The sequence below is a fragment of the Triticum urartu genome, chromosome 2, assembly GCF_003073215.2.
Source record: "Triticum urartu cultivar G1812 chromosome 2, Tu2.1, whole genome shotgun sequence".
NCBI lineage: Eukaryota > Viridiplantae > Streptophyta > Magnoliopsida > Poales > Poaceae > Triticum > Triticum urartu.
In genome coordinates, this window is record NC_053023.1 from 31,679,139 (window position 1) to 31,695,143 (window position 16,005).

General features: G+C 47.6%; 1 protein-coding gene across 1 annotated transcript; it reads right to left on the minus strand.

Moving 5' to 3' along the window:
- Window positions 1–9,399: 9,399 nt before the first annotated feature.
- LOC125535414 (primary amine oxidase-like) lies at window positions 9,400–14,012 on the minus strand. The gene is made up of 5 exons (XM_048698470.1): window positions 12,608–14,012; window positions 11,280–11,393; window positions 10,287–10,736; window positions 10,004–10,101; window positions 9,400–9,923 (listed from the first exon to the last, which is right to left on the minus strand). Exons 1-5 carry the CDS (start codon window positions 13,949–13,951, stop codon window positions 9,719–9,721), a joined length of 2,211 nt encoding a protein of 736 aa, XP_048554427.1. The 5' UTR covers window positions 13,952–14,012; the 3' UTR covers window positions 9,400–9,718.
- Between the last annotated feature and the right edge of the window lie 1,993 nt (window positions 14,013–16,005).

The following is a 16,005-nucleotide window of genomic DNA, read 5'->3' on the forward strand; positions in this document are numbered from 1 at the left end:
CGACCGCACCATCTCCATCGGACGTCACCCCTTGGCACCACGCCGTCCACACAGCCATGGTCACCAGATAGCGTCTGAGCCGCGTGGTCCGCCCCATAGTGATGTGGCTCCCACCACCAAGGCCGCCGCCCCGGCATCCATGGCATCCACCCCATCCCCGCCCCATGTGCGCAACCAAGACGATAGAGGAGACGGTATGTAAGGTCCCCACTTTCCAACTCTTGAACAACCCCCAGGTCCATGTCCGGCCAGATCTGATCTGCATCTCCCCGCCTTGCCCCAAAGGCGAGCTCCCCGGTGGCACGCTGCCACCGAACGAGAGGCAAGGATGCCGTTGTGGCCACCGCTGGTGACAGAGCATCCCTCAACGGTGGACAGAGCTGGGAAATGTACGGCCCCTCGACGTCTCCTGCACAAATCCAGCTTGGGGATGGAGGGAAACCACCTCACAGTCCGCTCACCGACGGGCCAACGCTGGAGCTGCCCTGTTGCCGCCGTGACACCACCCAGACCACTGCCATGGGCCGCCATCACGCCACATTCAGAATGCCCGATCATCATGCAGACTGATTCTTCGACAGCGCTTACTTCAGTCACACGCGATAGCCTGGATCGCTGGGCGTATGGTCATCTTGTTGTTGAGATTAAACACTTGATGGAAGATGGGGACTTTATTACCTAGAAAATTTGCCGTCTGCAAAACAGGGTATCAGACCGCCTGGCTGTTTATAGCCAAACTGAATGTGGCACTACTGGTTGTATGGCTACATCATTGCCCTTCTTGTATCGAGGCTCTTTTGCCACTTGACCTTATCATTATGAAATAAAAACTCCAATTTTACCTGCAAAAAAAATTTGTGAAGGCATGTGTTATTTAATAGTTGAAAATAACTTCGACAGTGGGATAGCCATTCGGAAATGAGACTGAGCATTCATATACCACAAGCTACAGCCAAATGAATGGTCAACGTACGATAGCTCTCCATGCAAGCTAGCCCTATAGTACCTGGTTTCATGCAACGCACGCAAGCAGTTCGATCCAAAGCCAACTAGCCAATCTCCGCCTCTAGATCCGGACCTAATTAAATGATCAAGGTTCCACCATGGCTAACTCGCTATATAAACCCTACCAGCATGCTGAGACCCTTCACAACAACGCCAACGAGGCAACGAGAATGGCTATCTCTACCAGTAGTAGTGGCGCCTATGCCTTCATCTTCCTCACGCTCCTGTGTTTTGCTACACTACTCCCTTCACCTGTCAACGCGAGGCATTTCCCTCGCATCCATGGCAGTGCCAGCGCCATCCATGGTACCGGCATCAAATTCCACTGGCCGTTCTCAAGGACAAGGGACGGTTCTGGCAGTGGCCATGGCCATGGCTCCGGAGACGGCCACGGGTTTGGCTGGGCCGTGTCGCGCAACGGGTCCGACACGACCATCGGGGCCGGCGGCGGCATGGGCGGCGGCGTGGGAAGCACCCGCGATGGCGAGGGAGGCAGCGCTGGTGGCGGTGTCGGCGCCGGGGTCGGCATCGACGTCGGGAAGGACGGGATCGACGTGGGACTTGGCGTCGGAGGAGGAGGCGCGGCGAGCGAGCACAACGGCGGCGCCAGTGTGGGTCTTGGCGGCGCGGCAGGCTTCGGTTTCCACATCGGCAGAGGAGGTGTCAGTGTCACGGTGACGCACGGTGATGGTGGTGGTGGAGGAGACGGCCGCGGTGCCGGTGCTTCGGGCGGAGGCAGCGGGGTTGGACGTGCAGGCAATGCCGTGGGGAGAGGCCAAGGTTCCGGAAGCGCGAGCGACGGCACGGGGAGCGGTGGCGCGAGTGGCTCCGGCTCCGGGCCAGGAGGATCCGGTGGCGGTGAAGGCGGCGGCGCGGGCGGTAGCAGCGGCCACCCGTGAGGACGATGTGCTCAATTGCCATGCATGCATGTGAGCTAATCCACGTAGGAAGCAAGAAATATGACTTGATTTAAATATGCGAGATCAGATCGATCTGCAGTATCAGTGTGTAAACCTGTAAGGGGTGACGTGTGGAACATGTAGGTCCATGTAGGCAGGAGTATGAACTAAGCTATGTGTGTGTAAGCATTGATGAATAATATGGGAGAACCTACAAAACAGGTGCTGAATTTATTTATTTTCTACAGTACACAGCAAGAAAAGAATTTATTTTTTCTATAACTCCATTCGCTATAACCATTGTCACGGCCAGACGGTCGTCTCACCTTCTTTCTCCTCACCCCACCTTCTTCCTTCTCATCCATTCCGACCGTGCCACCCTCCAACCAAGGCCTAGACACCGGCCTCCGCCAGTGCCGCCACAGCCTGCCCAAGCCGGTTCTTCCGGCGTGCTGACCCCGCACCGAACATCCCTTTGTAGTTTGTACCCTTACCACTCTTCTCCGACGCCAGTGGTCCACCCCGCACCAGCACCCGAACCGTCAACCTCCGCCTTGCCCCCATTTGCAAGACAAGGTGTCATCGTCGGGTCCGGTCTCGGCGAGCCCCCAACAGGGACGGCGCGTCCCTGTCTCCGGTCGGTGCCGCATCTTCTCCTCTCCTAACAAAAATCAACGGATAAAACATTTACTTCCAGACAACTGACGATTAGCAAATCCGGAATATATAATATTTATGTGCTTAATTTCCTGCTGTTCAACTCAAAAAATAAATTGCTTGCTGTCCAACCATGGATGTATAGATTCCTGCCATTCTATTTTTACTTTGGAAAGCTGCCTAGTTTGTTCCTCGTTAATTACTACATCTGCTTTCGCCGCAAAAAGAAAATCACTACATCTGCTAACGGTCTGAGCGAAGCGGGATCCAGGCAGAATCTGCTCTAGGCAACGCGCTTGCCACCGGGGACAGTGTAGTTGAGCTTATTTAACCTGAAGAAGTGATCCCCAGAAGGTCCGGCGATCAAGAAGTGCGGGCGAAGCGATGTCTTGGATCGGGCGTCCTGGCTAGCTTGATATCCTTCGGGAACACACAAGCTTGCTGACCTGCCGCATTATGTAGCGTGTGTCATGTGAATCAGTATCTTTTCTATGTGGAGTGTGCAAGAGGCTCAGGCCCTGGGACATTGACCAGCGCCGTGTAGCTGCGCAAGTTAGAGGTTAACTGCAGCTCTAGGTTTAGAAATACGGCTTTGTTAATTCTCGGTTGAGATTAGCGGTGCTTTAAGCTAGCTTATCGATCTTTTTATTGGCATTCGGAAAGCTAAACGATCAGTCATTCGGCAATACAATTTTCTCTTAGTCCACTGCCATCTCTTTCCTCCTCTACAAGAAAAGCTCTTCTCCTTCGGTTGGCGCCATCGCCGGTCCGCCCCATCTTAAATGACCTCAAGGCCATGGAGGTGCAGAGGATTTTGGCCCCCCACCGGCGGGAGGGACCCTGTTCTCATTCTTGTTAGGTTCAACGTCGAAAATGTTTTACGGAACCATAGTTCAGCCGAACATACGCTCGACACCATTGATTTCTAGACACTATTCATGAGGATCCATGCATGGATGATTAAAAAATGCAGTTGGCATGCATGTCTATTCATGAGGATCCATACATGGTTGATTAAAAAATGCAGCTTGCATGCATGTCACAGATCCACATGCAGTAAGATGTTAAATCGTACGGCATAGACCATAGGTTCGGCTGAACCATGGTCCTGAATCACGTCTCTCGGCTCAACGTCTTGGTTCGGGCTGTGTGACGGCGACGATGTTCTTAGTAGGAATCATGTCTCCCACGTTCTATCCTCATCCCGATGGTGCGTCTAGCATCGTCGGAGGGTGTGTCGATGTGTGTCTCCATCGGATCTCGCGGGATTCGGTCAGTGCTATTATTCGGTGGATTTGTTTGGATCCAGTCTTCATTCATCTTCGTTCTGGTGTTTACAGATTTAATCCTTCTGATCTAAGATTTTCTTCATCGACGGTGGTTGCTACTCTGGTGTGTTAGTCCTATAGGACCTTAGCGCGACAACTTTTCGGTTGTCTACTACAATAAAGTTTGCCCGACTCAGATGTGGGAGAGCCGATGACGGCGGCACGCCTTCGGCTCGCTCCAGTGCTTGTAGTCGTTGCTAGGTGGTCCACGAACATGGTTGTAGTTTTTATTACTTCTGTTGTTCTTTATAATGCCATGATCAAAAATGAATAGTTTGAAAATTTCTCACAAAAAATACAATTTTCTCTGTATTACTTTAACAAAATATTTATAGGTCTACATTTTTATACCAGATTCTCTGTAATTTTTTTAAAAAATAGGAGAAATATTGTTTTTACTTTTTATTAAAAAGAAAATATTTTCTACATCTACATTTTTATGTTTTTGTTACAGTATACATATTTCAAATATGCCATGATGTTTTTCTTTGTTGCTCCTTTTTATTCTTCTTTTACGGTTTGCACTTTTTCTATGTTTGAGTCGCACATAATTGTTTTGTGCAATTGACCTCATCTAATTATGAAATTTGCTATATTATATACATTCACTAATTTTCAATATGATTGGTCGATAGTGCATGTATTCATTGTTCATGTTCATTTGTTCGTGGTTGCACCTTTTAAACTGATACACTCAACTTATGTATAATTTGTTTCCCAGACACTCATATCCAAAATACACCACTTGCATGCTTAAATATTTTTATTTATTAATAAAATAATTCATATATGATTTGGTCCATGGTGCATTTTTTTACTCATGTCTATTATTTTTAGGTTGCACTTATGATAATCTTTTTTGTAACTTGTCGGCTTGTACTATTTGAAAATGTATAGTTGGAATGTTAATATGCCACTAAGGATCTTACGTGGTTAGACCCTCTTTGGAATGAAGAAATTTCATAAGAATTCTGGAGGGTTCTAATCCCTAGGACTTTTTTTTCCTATAAAGGCCCTTTGGATTGTTGGAGTGAGTTCACCACATTCCTATGGAACCAATTCATATGCCCTTAATTCCATAGGAATTTCAACATGAGTTCAAACCTTGCTTTATTTTTCCTTCGAGAAGGTCGATGCACTTCGCTCTATCTTTATCTACTCTCTGTCAACAATCCTTCAAAACTCATGTGTTTTTCTTATGCACCATCCAAAGGCAACTCCAAAAAAAATCTTGTGTGAAATCCTATAGCAATTCACACTAAGTTACAACTCAGTCTTGTATTTTTCCTATTCCTATGTTTCTAGTTTCCTCCAATCCAAAGAGGCCCTTAGTCTCATTCGTGGTGGATAGGAGTTTGAAAAGATGTCTGAATACCTTTGTTTTCCTTTAAAACAACGGTCAAAGGAAAATTTCCTCCATTTTTTCCTTTCCCTTGTTCCTTTGAAACAAAGGCATGAATAATAGCACCACGGGAAAATTTTCCATTCCTACAATTTCCTCCACTTCTCCTTTCAACCAAAGGAGGCCTATATGTTTATTTGATCTTGCTTGTTTTATTCATAATTTTTAGCAATACAAATTTATTGGTAGAAGATGAACTTATGCTAAATTTTAATATTTATCTACCATGGCATTATTTCTTATTTTATTTATGTTGTGAAATTTCAAAAAGCGGATGCATATATATTTCTATGGACTTCAACTAGGGTAAATCATATTTGACGCTCTTTACGTCAAGTAGTTGGCCAATCATACAAGCCATGCGACTTTGCGTCGGCCCACTCCAGAAGCAGGCCAGGTTTACCAGTTATGGGAAGGTTCTTGGGTACTGTTTTCTAGTTTTAGGGAGGTTCTTGTGTCATTTTTTATTATTTTCTGTTGTTTTATCTACCGGGTTTAATTTTGGATTTTTATTTACATTTTATTTTATTTATTTATTTACTTGTGTACTTTCAGTTTTTAGTTTCTTTCAAAACTCTCAATATTTAAAAAGTTCATTTTTTGTATTTCGCACAATTTCAAAAATTTATACTTTCAAAGAATCACAAATTTTAAAAAAATGTTCAGAACTTTTAGAAAATGTTCACAAGTAAAAAAATATTTAGAATTTTAGGAAAATCACACGAAATTATAAAACTAATTATGTTTGAAAAAAATAATTTATGCAAAAAATCAGTGATGCAAGAATTATTCATATTTTACAAAAATATTCAACCGGGAAATCCATTTTCTGATAACCATGTTTGATATGAATAAAACTGGATCAAACGGAAGAAGAAAAATACATGAGTTCTAGAGCCCTACTTGGCTGGCCAACAAAGACGCACATGTGTGTTTGCTCGACTACCTCATGCAATTAGCCTCAGAGATACTTCTCAAGAACTCTAAAGTGCATATCAACTAGTTAACGAGCGCTTCTTCGAAAGCCTCGCAACGATCAATGCCACTTGACGCGTTCTCAGTTATTCGCCACGTGTCACGTTTTGGACGCTTTCTTCGGATTTTGTTTTTTATTTTATTTTTCCGCACGCGTCTACGTTCTCATCACCATTTATATAATCAAACTGGCCAGTACAACATTCTACAGTACTCTCTCTGTTTCCTTTTACTCCGTATATAAGATTTGGTTAAAATCAAACCGCACAAAGTTTGACCAAATTTATATAAAAATATATGAACATCTGCAATACTAAAATTATATAATATGAACATACGTTTCGCGGTGCATCTGATAATATTGATTTCATATTGTGAATGTTTATATTTTTTTCATATAAAATTAGTCAAATTCTATAAAGTTGATTTTGACCAAACCTTATACGCGGACTAAAAAGAAACGAAGGGAGTAGTAATTTGTCCGGGAGAGGGTGACTTAGGCGACGGGCCGATGGCGCAGGAGAAGCGGTTGCTGGGGCTGGAAGGGCACCGGGGAACTCTGTCGCCATGACCCGCGTTGGGGAATGAGGCGTGGTTGTAGGGCATCACGACGAGTGGGGAGCAAGGAGCAAGGAGGGAGAGCACCGGTGCAGGGCGAGGGACGGCTGATCGAGGAGCATTAGAGCCAGATTGAGCTCGCTCGTCGGCCGTTGCATGAGTTAGGTCGAGGTCAGTCCTCACGCGAAGGAAGGTAGGGAGGACGTAGGACTAGTGGACTACCTTTTTTTTTGAGAAACACTAGTGGACTAGTACCTCGTCGGCCGCTTCGTGGCTCGCTTTGCGCTTCAGGCCGTACAAGGCACATCACCCCTCAATGAAAACGGACCAACCCAATTAGCATTGTATAGGTGCTGCGGTTTTTCTTTCTTTTTTCTTCTCGCAATTAGTTTTTTTGTGTGTTTTTCTGTCTGTTTTTATATGGTTTTTGTTCATTTTTCTTTAGTTTCATTTTTATCTTTCTTTTCCATTTTTTCCTTCATTTTATTTTTGAAGATTTTCTGTATGTTTTCTATGTATTTATGTTGTATTTATACAGATTGTATACAATAACAACAGGCACATACATTGAAACTACTATATGAGACAAGAATGTCTCAGCGTCAGCATCATTGTCGAAGTGCTACAACATAGCTAGTCTCGTCATATCATTATCATACGGCCCGACCCGGAGGTACCATGGGGCCCACTTAGTAGCAGCGTGGGGTTTGTCCACCCGCGCTGCTGCTAATCTGTATTTGTAGCGTGGGATTGTTACCCATGCTATTGCTACTTAACAGCGGCTTGGGGCCCTTACCCGGCGCTACTGCTAAGTATCTACCTATAAGGTATTTCCTTGTAGTGTGTCATGGACGTGCATCCACGACGGTTTTTGACTTACCTATGACGCATTGAATATGTCATGAATTAGCATGTTTCTTCTATTGTAGCGATCAAGTTGCAGATGGGGTTACTAAACCGCGTACTTTACGATAGTTATAAGCTTTTTGGCACAATCTCAACTTAGGTAGTTGTGATTGAGGGGAGTAGTAAACATTGTACAATACGGTATGTGTATAAACCATATAGGTTAGATTGTGTGCGTTGTAATCTGTTGGGTTGTTGTGATACGATCTTGGAGATCAATCCACGCCCAACTACCATGTATATCTCCTTGGTTTCGGCCCAGGGGCGGGCCCAGTTCAATTCAAGGGTATTCAGTTGAATACCCATGATATTTGGCAAAAAACTTTATATATATAGTGTATTTCATCTGTACGCAGGGGAAAACGAAATCGATGCAGGAAATAAAGGCCAGCTAAGGATTTCAGCCCGAAAACAAAGACTAGCCCACTTCTCTCTGTGGTCCTCACCACCCCGACCTGGCCCAAGTGGCCCAAATCGCCGCAGATGCAGGGCCTGCACGCGCTTCGCTAAAAAGGCATATCGCACGAGACAAGCCGGCGCCTCCCAATTCTGTTCGCAACTTCGCACTCGTGGAGTCGTGGGTAGGGCATGGCGGCAGGGCACATCGCCGTCCCCTGAACGCACGCGCGCACGGCGGCACAGGTAGGCGGACGGCGGCGACGCAAGCATCTGATGGCATCCGTCCCTCAACCCTCGCAGCTTCGCTTCATCTTTAATCCATCTCGACAGTTGGCAGCATCAGGCATCACCGCATCGAAGGCTCTCAGTAGGCTTCCAATTCCAAAGCACAAGTTCAGTCGTTTAAAATCTGATTGATAATTTGAGGTGTTCGTGTTTCTTAACATATTAATCATCCGACTGTTAAAATTTGGATCTGCAGGTGTTAGCACGTCGTCTTCTTCTTCCGTTGTCCAGCATTTGACTTATAACAGTAAGTTAGCATGGTTAGTTGGATTTCTATTTTAGTATTTTAAAATTAGAAATTTGTTTGCAATGAATTATGAATTGTTTAGACATGACGATTTGCGATTTTCCACATGAATTACAATGTGGGAATTAATGTTTATAAATTGGGGATTATTACAATGAGAATTATTTATAAAAGTTAGTTCTCCTATAGTTTGTAACTTTTCTCTAATCATTTTCTACTTCCTATCTTTTGTTCTCCTATATCTTAATGTTGTCACTTTGATATGTTGACTAATTAGTCTTTCTATCTGTTGAACAATTTCGAAGCATGAACAATTTTACGATTATATTATATTATGTTATATCTTTTATATAATATATCGTTAGTATAATATGGTGCTATACTCAATTAAACACGCCAAAAAGAAGGATTTATGGCTTTAAAATAGCCATTGAAATTTTGAATACACTCTCTTTAAATCCTGGGCCCGTCCCTGTTTCGGCCCTATATTAACACATGACGCGTCCCTGCAGATGCACACTCTTAACCCTATTTCTCACAGGTGGGAGGAAGGGGACCGGTTGACGGAGAGTTTTGTCTGATAAGAAAAGAAACACTAGTTATTTAAGTAGTAGAGATATTAGTACGGCCATTCTCTGTTTGACCGGATGTATTTTACTTGTCTGAGTTTAAACTCAGGCCACAAATTTATTGTATGCATACTATTAAAAGTTACAAACTATAACAATACAACATTACTTTTAAACATGACCCAATGGTTTAATTTTCCTTCATGTACGGCACTCAATTTATTACCGTCGGTCCAAGATTCTTAGACAGCCTAAATACACCTCATATTCATGAAGGGGGAAGCACGATACAACACAAACATAGAGCTATACATACTAGGCTATTGGGTGGCCAGAGGAGGAGGCAGGATTATGTAAGGCTTGGGGCACTGCACGGTGCTGCCGGAAGCCTACACATGGCCGGGATCCCCACATGGCCTCATGCCCCGGGCAACAGCCCAGTGTGCCCGGGGTTTGTCTTGAGCACATATGTATCCTAGTGCATGGTCTCAGGCGGTAGCGGCACAGACGGGAAGGTCCTTTTCCATGGTGGGCCGCTGCTTGAGGATGGGGTTGCTCTCGAAGAAGTTGACCGGCTTGAGGTCGAAGCTGGACGACACAGTGGGCATGATGGGGAAGTCCTCCTGACAAGGGATGTGGTGGAACCCCAGCGTGTACCACAGCACCAGGTCCTTGTTCTCGATCGGACGGTCCCTGTGAGCCCACATACGCAGATCAGACGGCCAACATTTTTCGGATCATCAACACTGGTTTTTGTACATACACAAACGTACCTCTCCGACCAAGTAGCCAGCGTGTCCTCGCCTTTGCTCTGGTACACGAACAGCCCACCGGCCCACTCTTCACTCTTGTTGTAGGGCGTGACCCAAATCTGTTGCACAAAACCAAATGATGAAGACAAACTGATTTTCACCAAGTATGTGTGCGTCCTGTTTTTCTCCCTTGATAAGGGGTGCTTTTACTATAATCCATAACGCGGCATCAAGAAGGTAGTATGCGCATCTCCTCATAGTGATATCGCAAAAAGCCTTAAATTTGTGCAAGTAGACGTTTCACCTGGTTGTTTGTGAATGCACCCCTCTTCTGCGGAGGGTCCTCGGGGTCCAGCAGGCTACCTGCAGTGCCTGCAGGGACGACCTTGTAGCCCACCGGGTTCCCGACACGTGTCTTCTTTGTCGGGTTGATGACGTGGAACTCGGCCGGCTCGTAGAGCTTCAGCCGGACCCGAGCGTCCTTCTCCGTGCTCGCGATGTGGCGTGTGGCCTTGAGGTAGCTCCTCCGGGGTGACTCCCCGGGCGCGGTGTCCTGGCGGGCCATCTCGACGCGGACGAAGGAGTTGTCGGCGCCGTCAACGTCCATGTCGAGGCGGAAGGTGACATAGTGGTCGTGGATGACGCCGATGACATTCTCGGAGAGGAGGGTGCCGTGCATCTCCTCATTTTGCCGGACCTGGTTCATGTGGGAGTAGGGCGTGCCCTTCACCATCAGGATCCCGCTGAGCCCGACCTGAAACCATTGAGGGAAGATCATGTGAACTTGGGGGGAAATGGAACAATCAAATCATTCATTTTTGTATTTTGATCTCTATTATGTACTCCCTCTGTAAATTAATATAACACGTTTTATGTAACTACTTCAGTTACAAGTAATTAAATCATCATTCCTGGATACCCTTCCACTGTTTCTGCTGAAATAAAAGGGGGGAAGCTACCCAAGATGGAGACGGATGCAAGGAACTATGCAAAGACAGTGCACGTTGGACAAGTTTTCTTGGCAGTGACGGAAGGAGCGAAAATGACACCCCGTTTTATTCCGGCAAACTGGGCACTCAATGCCCCCAAGGATATGACGTACGAGCGCAATGCATGTGGTGCTCTTATGACCTGAAGCTCCACTGATAGAAAGCAAGAAGCCTGATATTTTTACCTTGCACCAATGAGAGAGCAGACACGTACGAACCACACTGTGCTCTGCTTTTATTTTGTGAGCGTGACAAAGGTGAAATTGTTGTACGTTTTGGGGTGGAAGATGGATGGCGTACGTACTTACCTTGATGCGGATGAGGCCGTCGGTCTGGAACTCCCAGTCGACGATGTAGTCGTAGTTGGCCACCGACGCCGCCATGCGCGCCACCAGCGTCACCTTCGGCCGGGACTCCCTTATCTGCACGCACCCACAATCTCGATCAAAGCATGCAAGCGGCAAACGCAACTTGCAACAAACTGAGTGAGGTTCACTCGACGGGTGACAGCGATTTCCATTCCCAGTAAAGACGAGGCGAGCGCGGGCAAGCCGGCCGTCACTCGGTCGGTATCAGCGAGATAGGACCCTTCTGCCTACCACTGTACTACTGTACGTGGAACGATTTTTTTGGGCTGATATTTTTTGTCCAAGATTCTCCTTCCCAGGTAGCTAGACTAGTGTTGAAGATTCCTTGAGAGGAAAACAAGGTCACATCCAGAATATTTTCTACATATTTAAGTATGTATTTCCATATACCCATCTTCCTTTAGTTCTTATATACTCCATTCCAAAATATAGTGCGCCCGCGCTTTCCGAGGTTCAACTTTGATCATAAATTTAACTAATGAGACCAATTGCGGCGGGAGAAAAATTTATATAATTTAAAACTTCTTTCGAATACGAATTCACTGATATAATTTTTGCTCCCGCCGCAATCGGTCTCGGTAGTTAAATTTACGGTCAAAGTTCAAGCACGTGGATAGAGGAAGCACTACATTGTGAAATGGAGGGAGTATGTATATAAATAGTCAGTATCTCTACTTAAACAGTCCTCCGTACCAAAATATAAGACATTTTTTGAAACATAATCTTTTTTTTTGAAATACCTAGAACTATTATAAGTAGGTGTATATCATAATCATGTGAAGTTGATTTTCAAACTTGTTGTTTTGTGACACTGATTCCGCAGTTTATGAACCGAGTATATACACATATTTCTCGAGGTGACATGTGGTTTCACACGAATCCACCATTTATTTCCTTTAAAATATAATACGTACAAAAAAGTACACGGCCCCCTGTTTGCGACTTTGAGATGCGTGCGAAATTGTCGAGGTCCTATTTTTTTTTGGGCGAGAATTGACAAGGTTGTTGTTGAGTGAGTGTGTGTATACGAAATCAAAGATTCTCCATAACTAGTTGCCAAAACTTGAGCCACATCAGCTTTTATATTTTAGTATTGTGCAGGTTTAGCATATGACTTGTGTGGTTCAAAAAATAAATATTGTCTCGCACATGACTCGTAGCTTTGGCGCGAAGTACAGTAGCGCGGCGAAACAAAACAAGCGACGTACACTTACTACGTAGCAGGGAGGAGGGTAGGTGTGGGTGTGCGGGAGGGGAGTGGAGCTTACGTCCATGCCGGTGATGGGGCTCTCGGAGTGCCGCCACGCGATGTCGCCGGCGTACCGCTCGAAGACGCAGATCATGTTCTCCCGCACGTACGGCCGGCCGTCGGCGGCGACGAAGACGCCGTCCATGTACCGCGCGTGCCGCGGGCAGTCGTTGAGCGGCACCAGCGGCATGGCCTGCAGGCCGAACCCGTACTCGCCGGCGTCCATGTACGTCTTGAAGTACCACGCCTCCGTCGGGTCCATGTAGGGCACGAACAGCTCCGACGCCATGCCCTTGTACATCACCTCCCTCCGCGCCCCGGTGTCCGGGTCCTGCACCGTCGCGCCGGACACGACCAGCCCGGCGCGCGCGTCCGCCTTGAGGTGGAACTCCCACCCGGCCCACCGCACCGTGTGCCCGTCCTCAATCTGGAATCCTGGGCCCTCCGGCGCTGGCTCCATCGACGGCGCCCGCACCGTCTGGTACCCGAATCTATCGGTGCCGTCGTCGTCGTCGTTGGCGGCGCCGCGGTAGTCGGTGTTCTTGGCGGCCGGGATGGGGATGCCGGCGCCGCGGTCGGAGATGTGGACCACCTTCCCGGTGTCCATGTCGACGAGCACGGTGAGGCCTTCGATGGGGCGCATGTAGAAGTTGGCGGTGCCCTCGGTGGAGTAGCACTGGCTCTTGATGAGCCGGCGGCCGCCGTCCTCGGCGGGGCCGTACCAGCCGGGGGAGATGGGCAGGCACGCGACGTCGTCCAGGCGCACGCCGCGGCGCCGGATGGTGGCGTTGAACGCCGGGTCGCCGAACGGCGCCGCGCAGAGGGAGTTCTGCTCGTCCATGGTCATCGTCGGGTAGCCCGAGGCCGGCACGGGCAGAGGGGCGACCTTGCCGGCCGCGAGGTCGACGGCGAGCACGTGGGACTCCCCCTGGAAGCGGACGACCGCGACGGCACGGCGCGGCGGGAGCGCGTGCACGCCCTTCCGCCAGCGCCGGACGGCGGGCTTGTCGGGCTCGTCGAGCGCGAGCGCGTGCACGGCCAGGGCCGACGGCGCCGACGCGAACGGCGGGTGCGCGCGGAGGAGGTCGCGCGCGCGGCTGATCTCCGTCACCGTGAGCGGGTCGAGCGGGTGGCGCGGCACGTCGGACTCGTGCGAGGGGCGACGTGGCGGGCTCTTCTCGGTTCGTGGTGAGCGGCAGGCCCACGGCGAGAACCGGGTGCAGCCGCCGGCGCCGTGCAGGAAGGAGGCGGCCGGGGCGTCGATGGCCAGCGGCAGGCGGAAGGCGGAGCGGGCGACGATGAGGACCAAGGCGGCGCCGAGGGCGAGGAAGGTGAGGCGGAGGAGGGAGGTGGAGTAGTCCATTGGAGCTGAGTGAGTGAGTGAGCTGAGCTCTCGCCGCTTTGTGCGCAGCTAGCGTCAGTGACTCGCCTATATGTGCGCACGTTCGTCTAGCAAGTTCGATCAGATCATGCAAAGCACCGAATCGGGTACGTCACCCCACACGGCAAACGCAAGGCAACAAGCGAGGTTACATCGTCCATCGATCGGTCGCTTTTTCTCTCGTTTTCATGCTAGCTAGTATGAATAAAAACACGACAAAAAAGATAATAATACAGTAACAATTTTTGAACAAAAATCAACAGCCATGATAGGTGATACTAGGTATTTTATCACTGCCGCAAAAAAAAAACTCTCAATTTTTCACACCGTGATTTGTCTTGATTGTGATTTGGACACGGTTGCTAGCTTGAAGTTGTTTTTATATATGTTTGAGATGATGCCAGGACTAAAAATAAACTTTCAAAAGAAGTGAGATTCTCACTGTTGGGGGATGCTATGCTGATATTCATACTAGCTCCTATGTTGTGCCGTTCGTGAAGGCGCCTCCTTGGAGTCCGTAGTTCATCGTTCTTCGGTAACATCTCTTCCCGTTGGTTGCTCGATCACCAACGATGGCTCCAATGACCCCAAGCAATGTTCCTTTCGAATTGTAGTTTGCTATGTGTTGCCTGGAGTTGTGTTGTTGTTGCTCGGCACCTTGTATCTTTTTTGTATCTTGTCTTGTGAGTTGTGTGGTGAGATGGTGTGCAGTGTTGTTGTATGTACGGTGGTTGGTGTTTTATCTATAACGTGGAGTGAAAACCTGTTATTACAGAGTTTTTAAGTGTGTAGATATTGTCCCGGGCATTCATGTTCAAGTTACTAAGTGCAGTGTTGTTGTATGTACGGTGGTTGCCCTCCATCCACCCAAATCTTGGTGCCACAAATATTTCAAGACACTCACTCGCTTACGTCGTGACCCACATCCCTACGCTGTCACCATTTGGTGCCACTTCCGTCGCCAGGACCAACGCAATTTGGCCCCAGTTGCCTTCGCCGAGCCGTTCTCGGACCTCCCACGCTTCGCCGCAGTCCCGCGTCTGCTTCCTGCTATTCAACCATGCCACCCCTTCTGCTGTGTGGCCTCTAAATGTTTGACGGCTTGCTTGGAGGTAAATTTTCCCAGCCCTTTTTCTCTCGGCTAATAGATTTGTGTAGATGACATTAGATTCACGTTATGTTTATATGGATCTTTTGGTAGTGCTGTTGTTTGATCATTCATCATCGAATTTGAGCTTCGAGACTGAGAATGAAGTCATGGATGTCAAGGAAGAAAAGATTCCCTTGATGGTTGCAGACTAGATAGAAACAACGACAACAAGAAGAAGCGTGCGGGTCGCAGGTTGGTCGCGCGACATTTCACTAGATTAGTATTGAAGGCAACTACAAGCTCATGCGCAACTACTTTTTGCTATGTTGTACCTTCACTGGTTTGTTCCGGCAAAATTTTCGCACAGCCATACAACAGTTCCATTGGATTCCTGACGACATGAAAGCCAATGAACATTTCTTCCAGCAGTCAAGAAATGCGGCCTGACTCCTAGATCCCCCCTTGTCGGAAGGTGATAGCAACACTTCATATGATTGTATATGGCATTTTTGCAGATGCATTGGATGACTATCTCGAATGGCCAAAGATACAATTATAAAGTGCACAAAGTATTCACTGAAACTATAGAGAGGGTTTAGGGAGAAAAGTATTCATGGGCACCCAATGTCGAGGACACGGCATGGCTTCTAGCGATGAATGCATCAAGGGGGTGGCATGGGATGCTGCAAAGTGTTGATTGAATGCACCGGTGGCGAAAGAATTGCGTTGCGGCTTGGACGACCAATTCACCGGGCATTTCCATGAACCAACAATTATTTTGGGAGCGGTTGCCTCTGAAGTTTTCTGGATTAGGTGCTACTTTGGGTTGCCTGGATCTCACAATGCCATGAATTCTCTTGCAGAGATTTCATCTAAATGGAAGGCAGGCTAGTGGTACTCCTCCACCTTTCAACTTCATGGTGAATGTCCATCAATATGGCCAAGG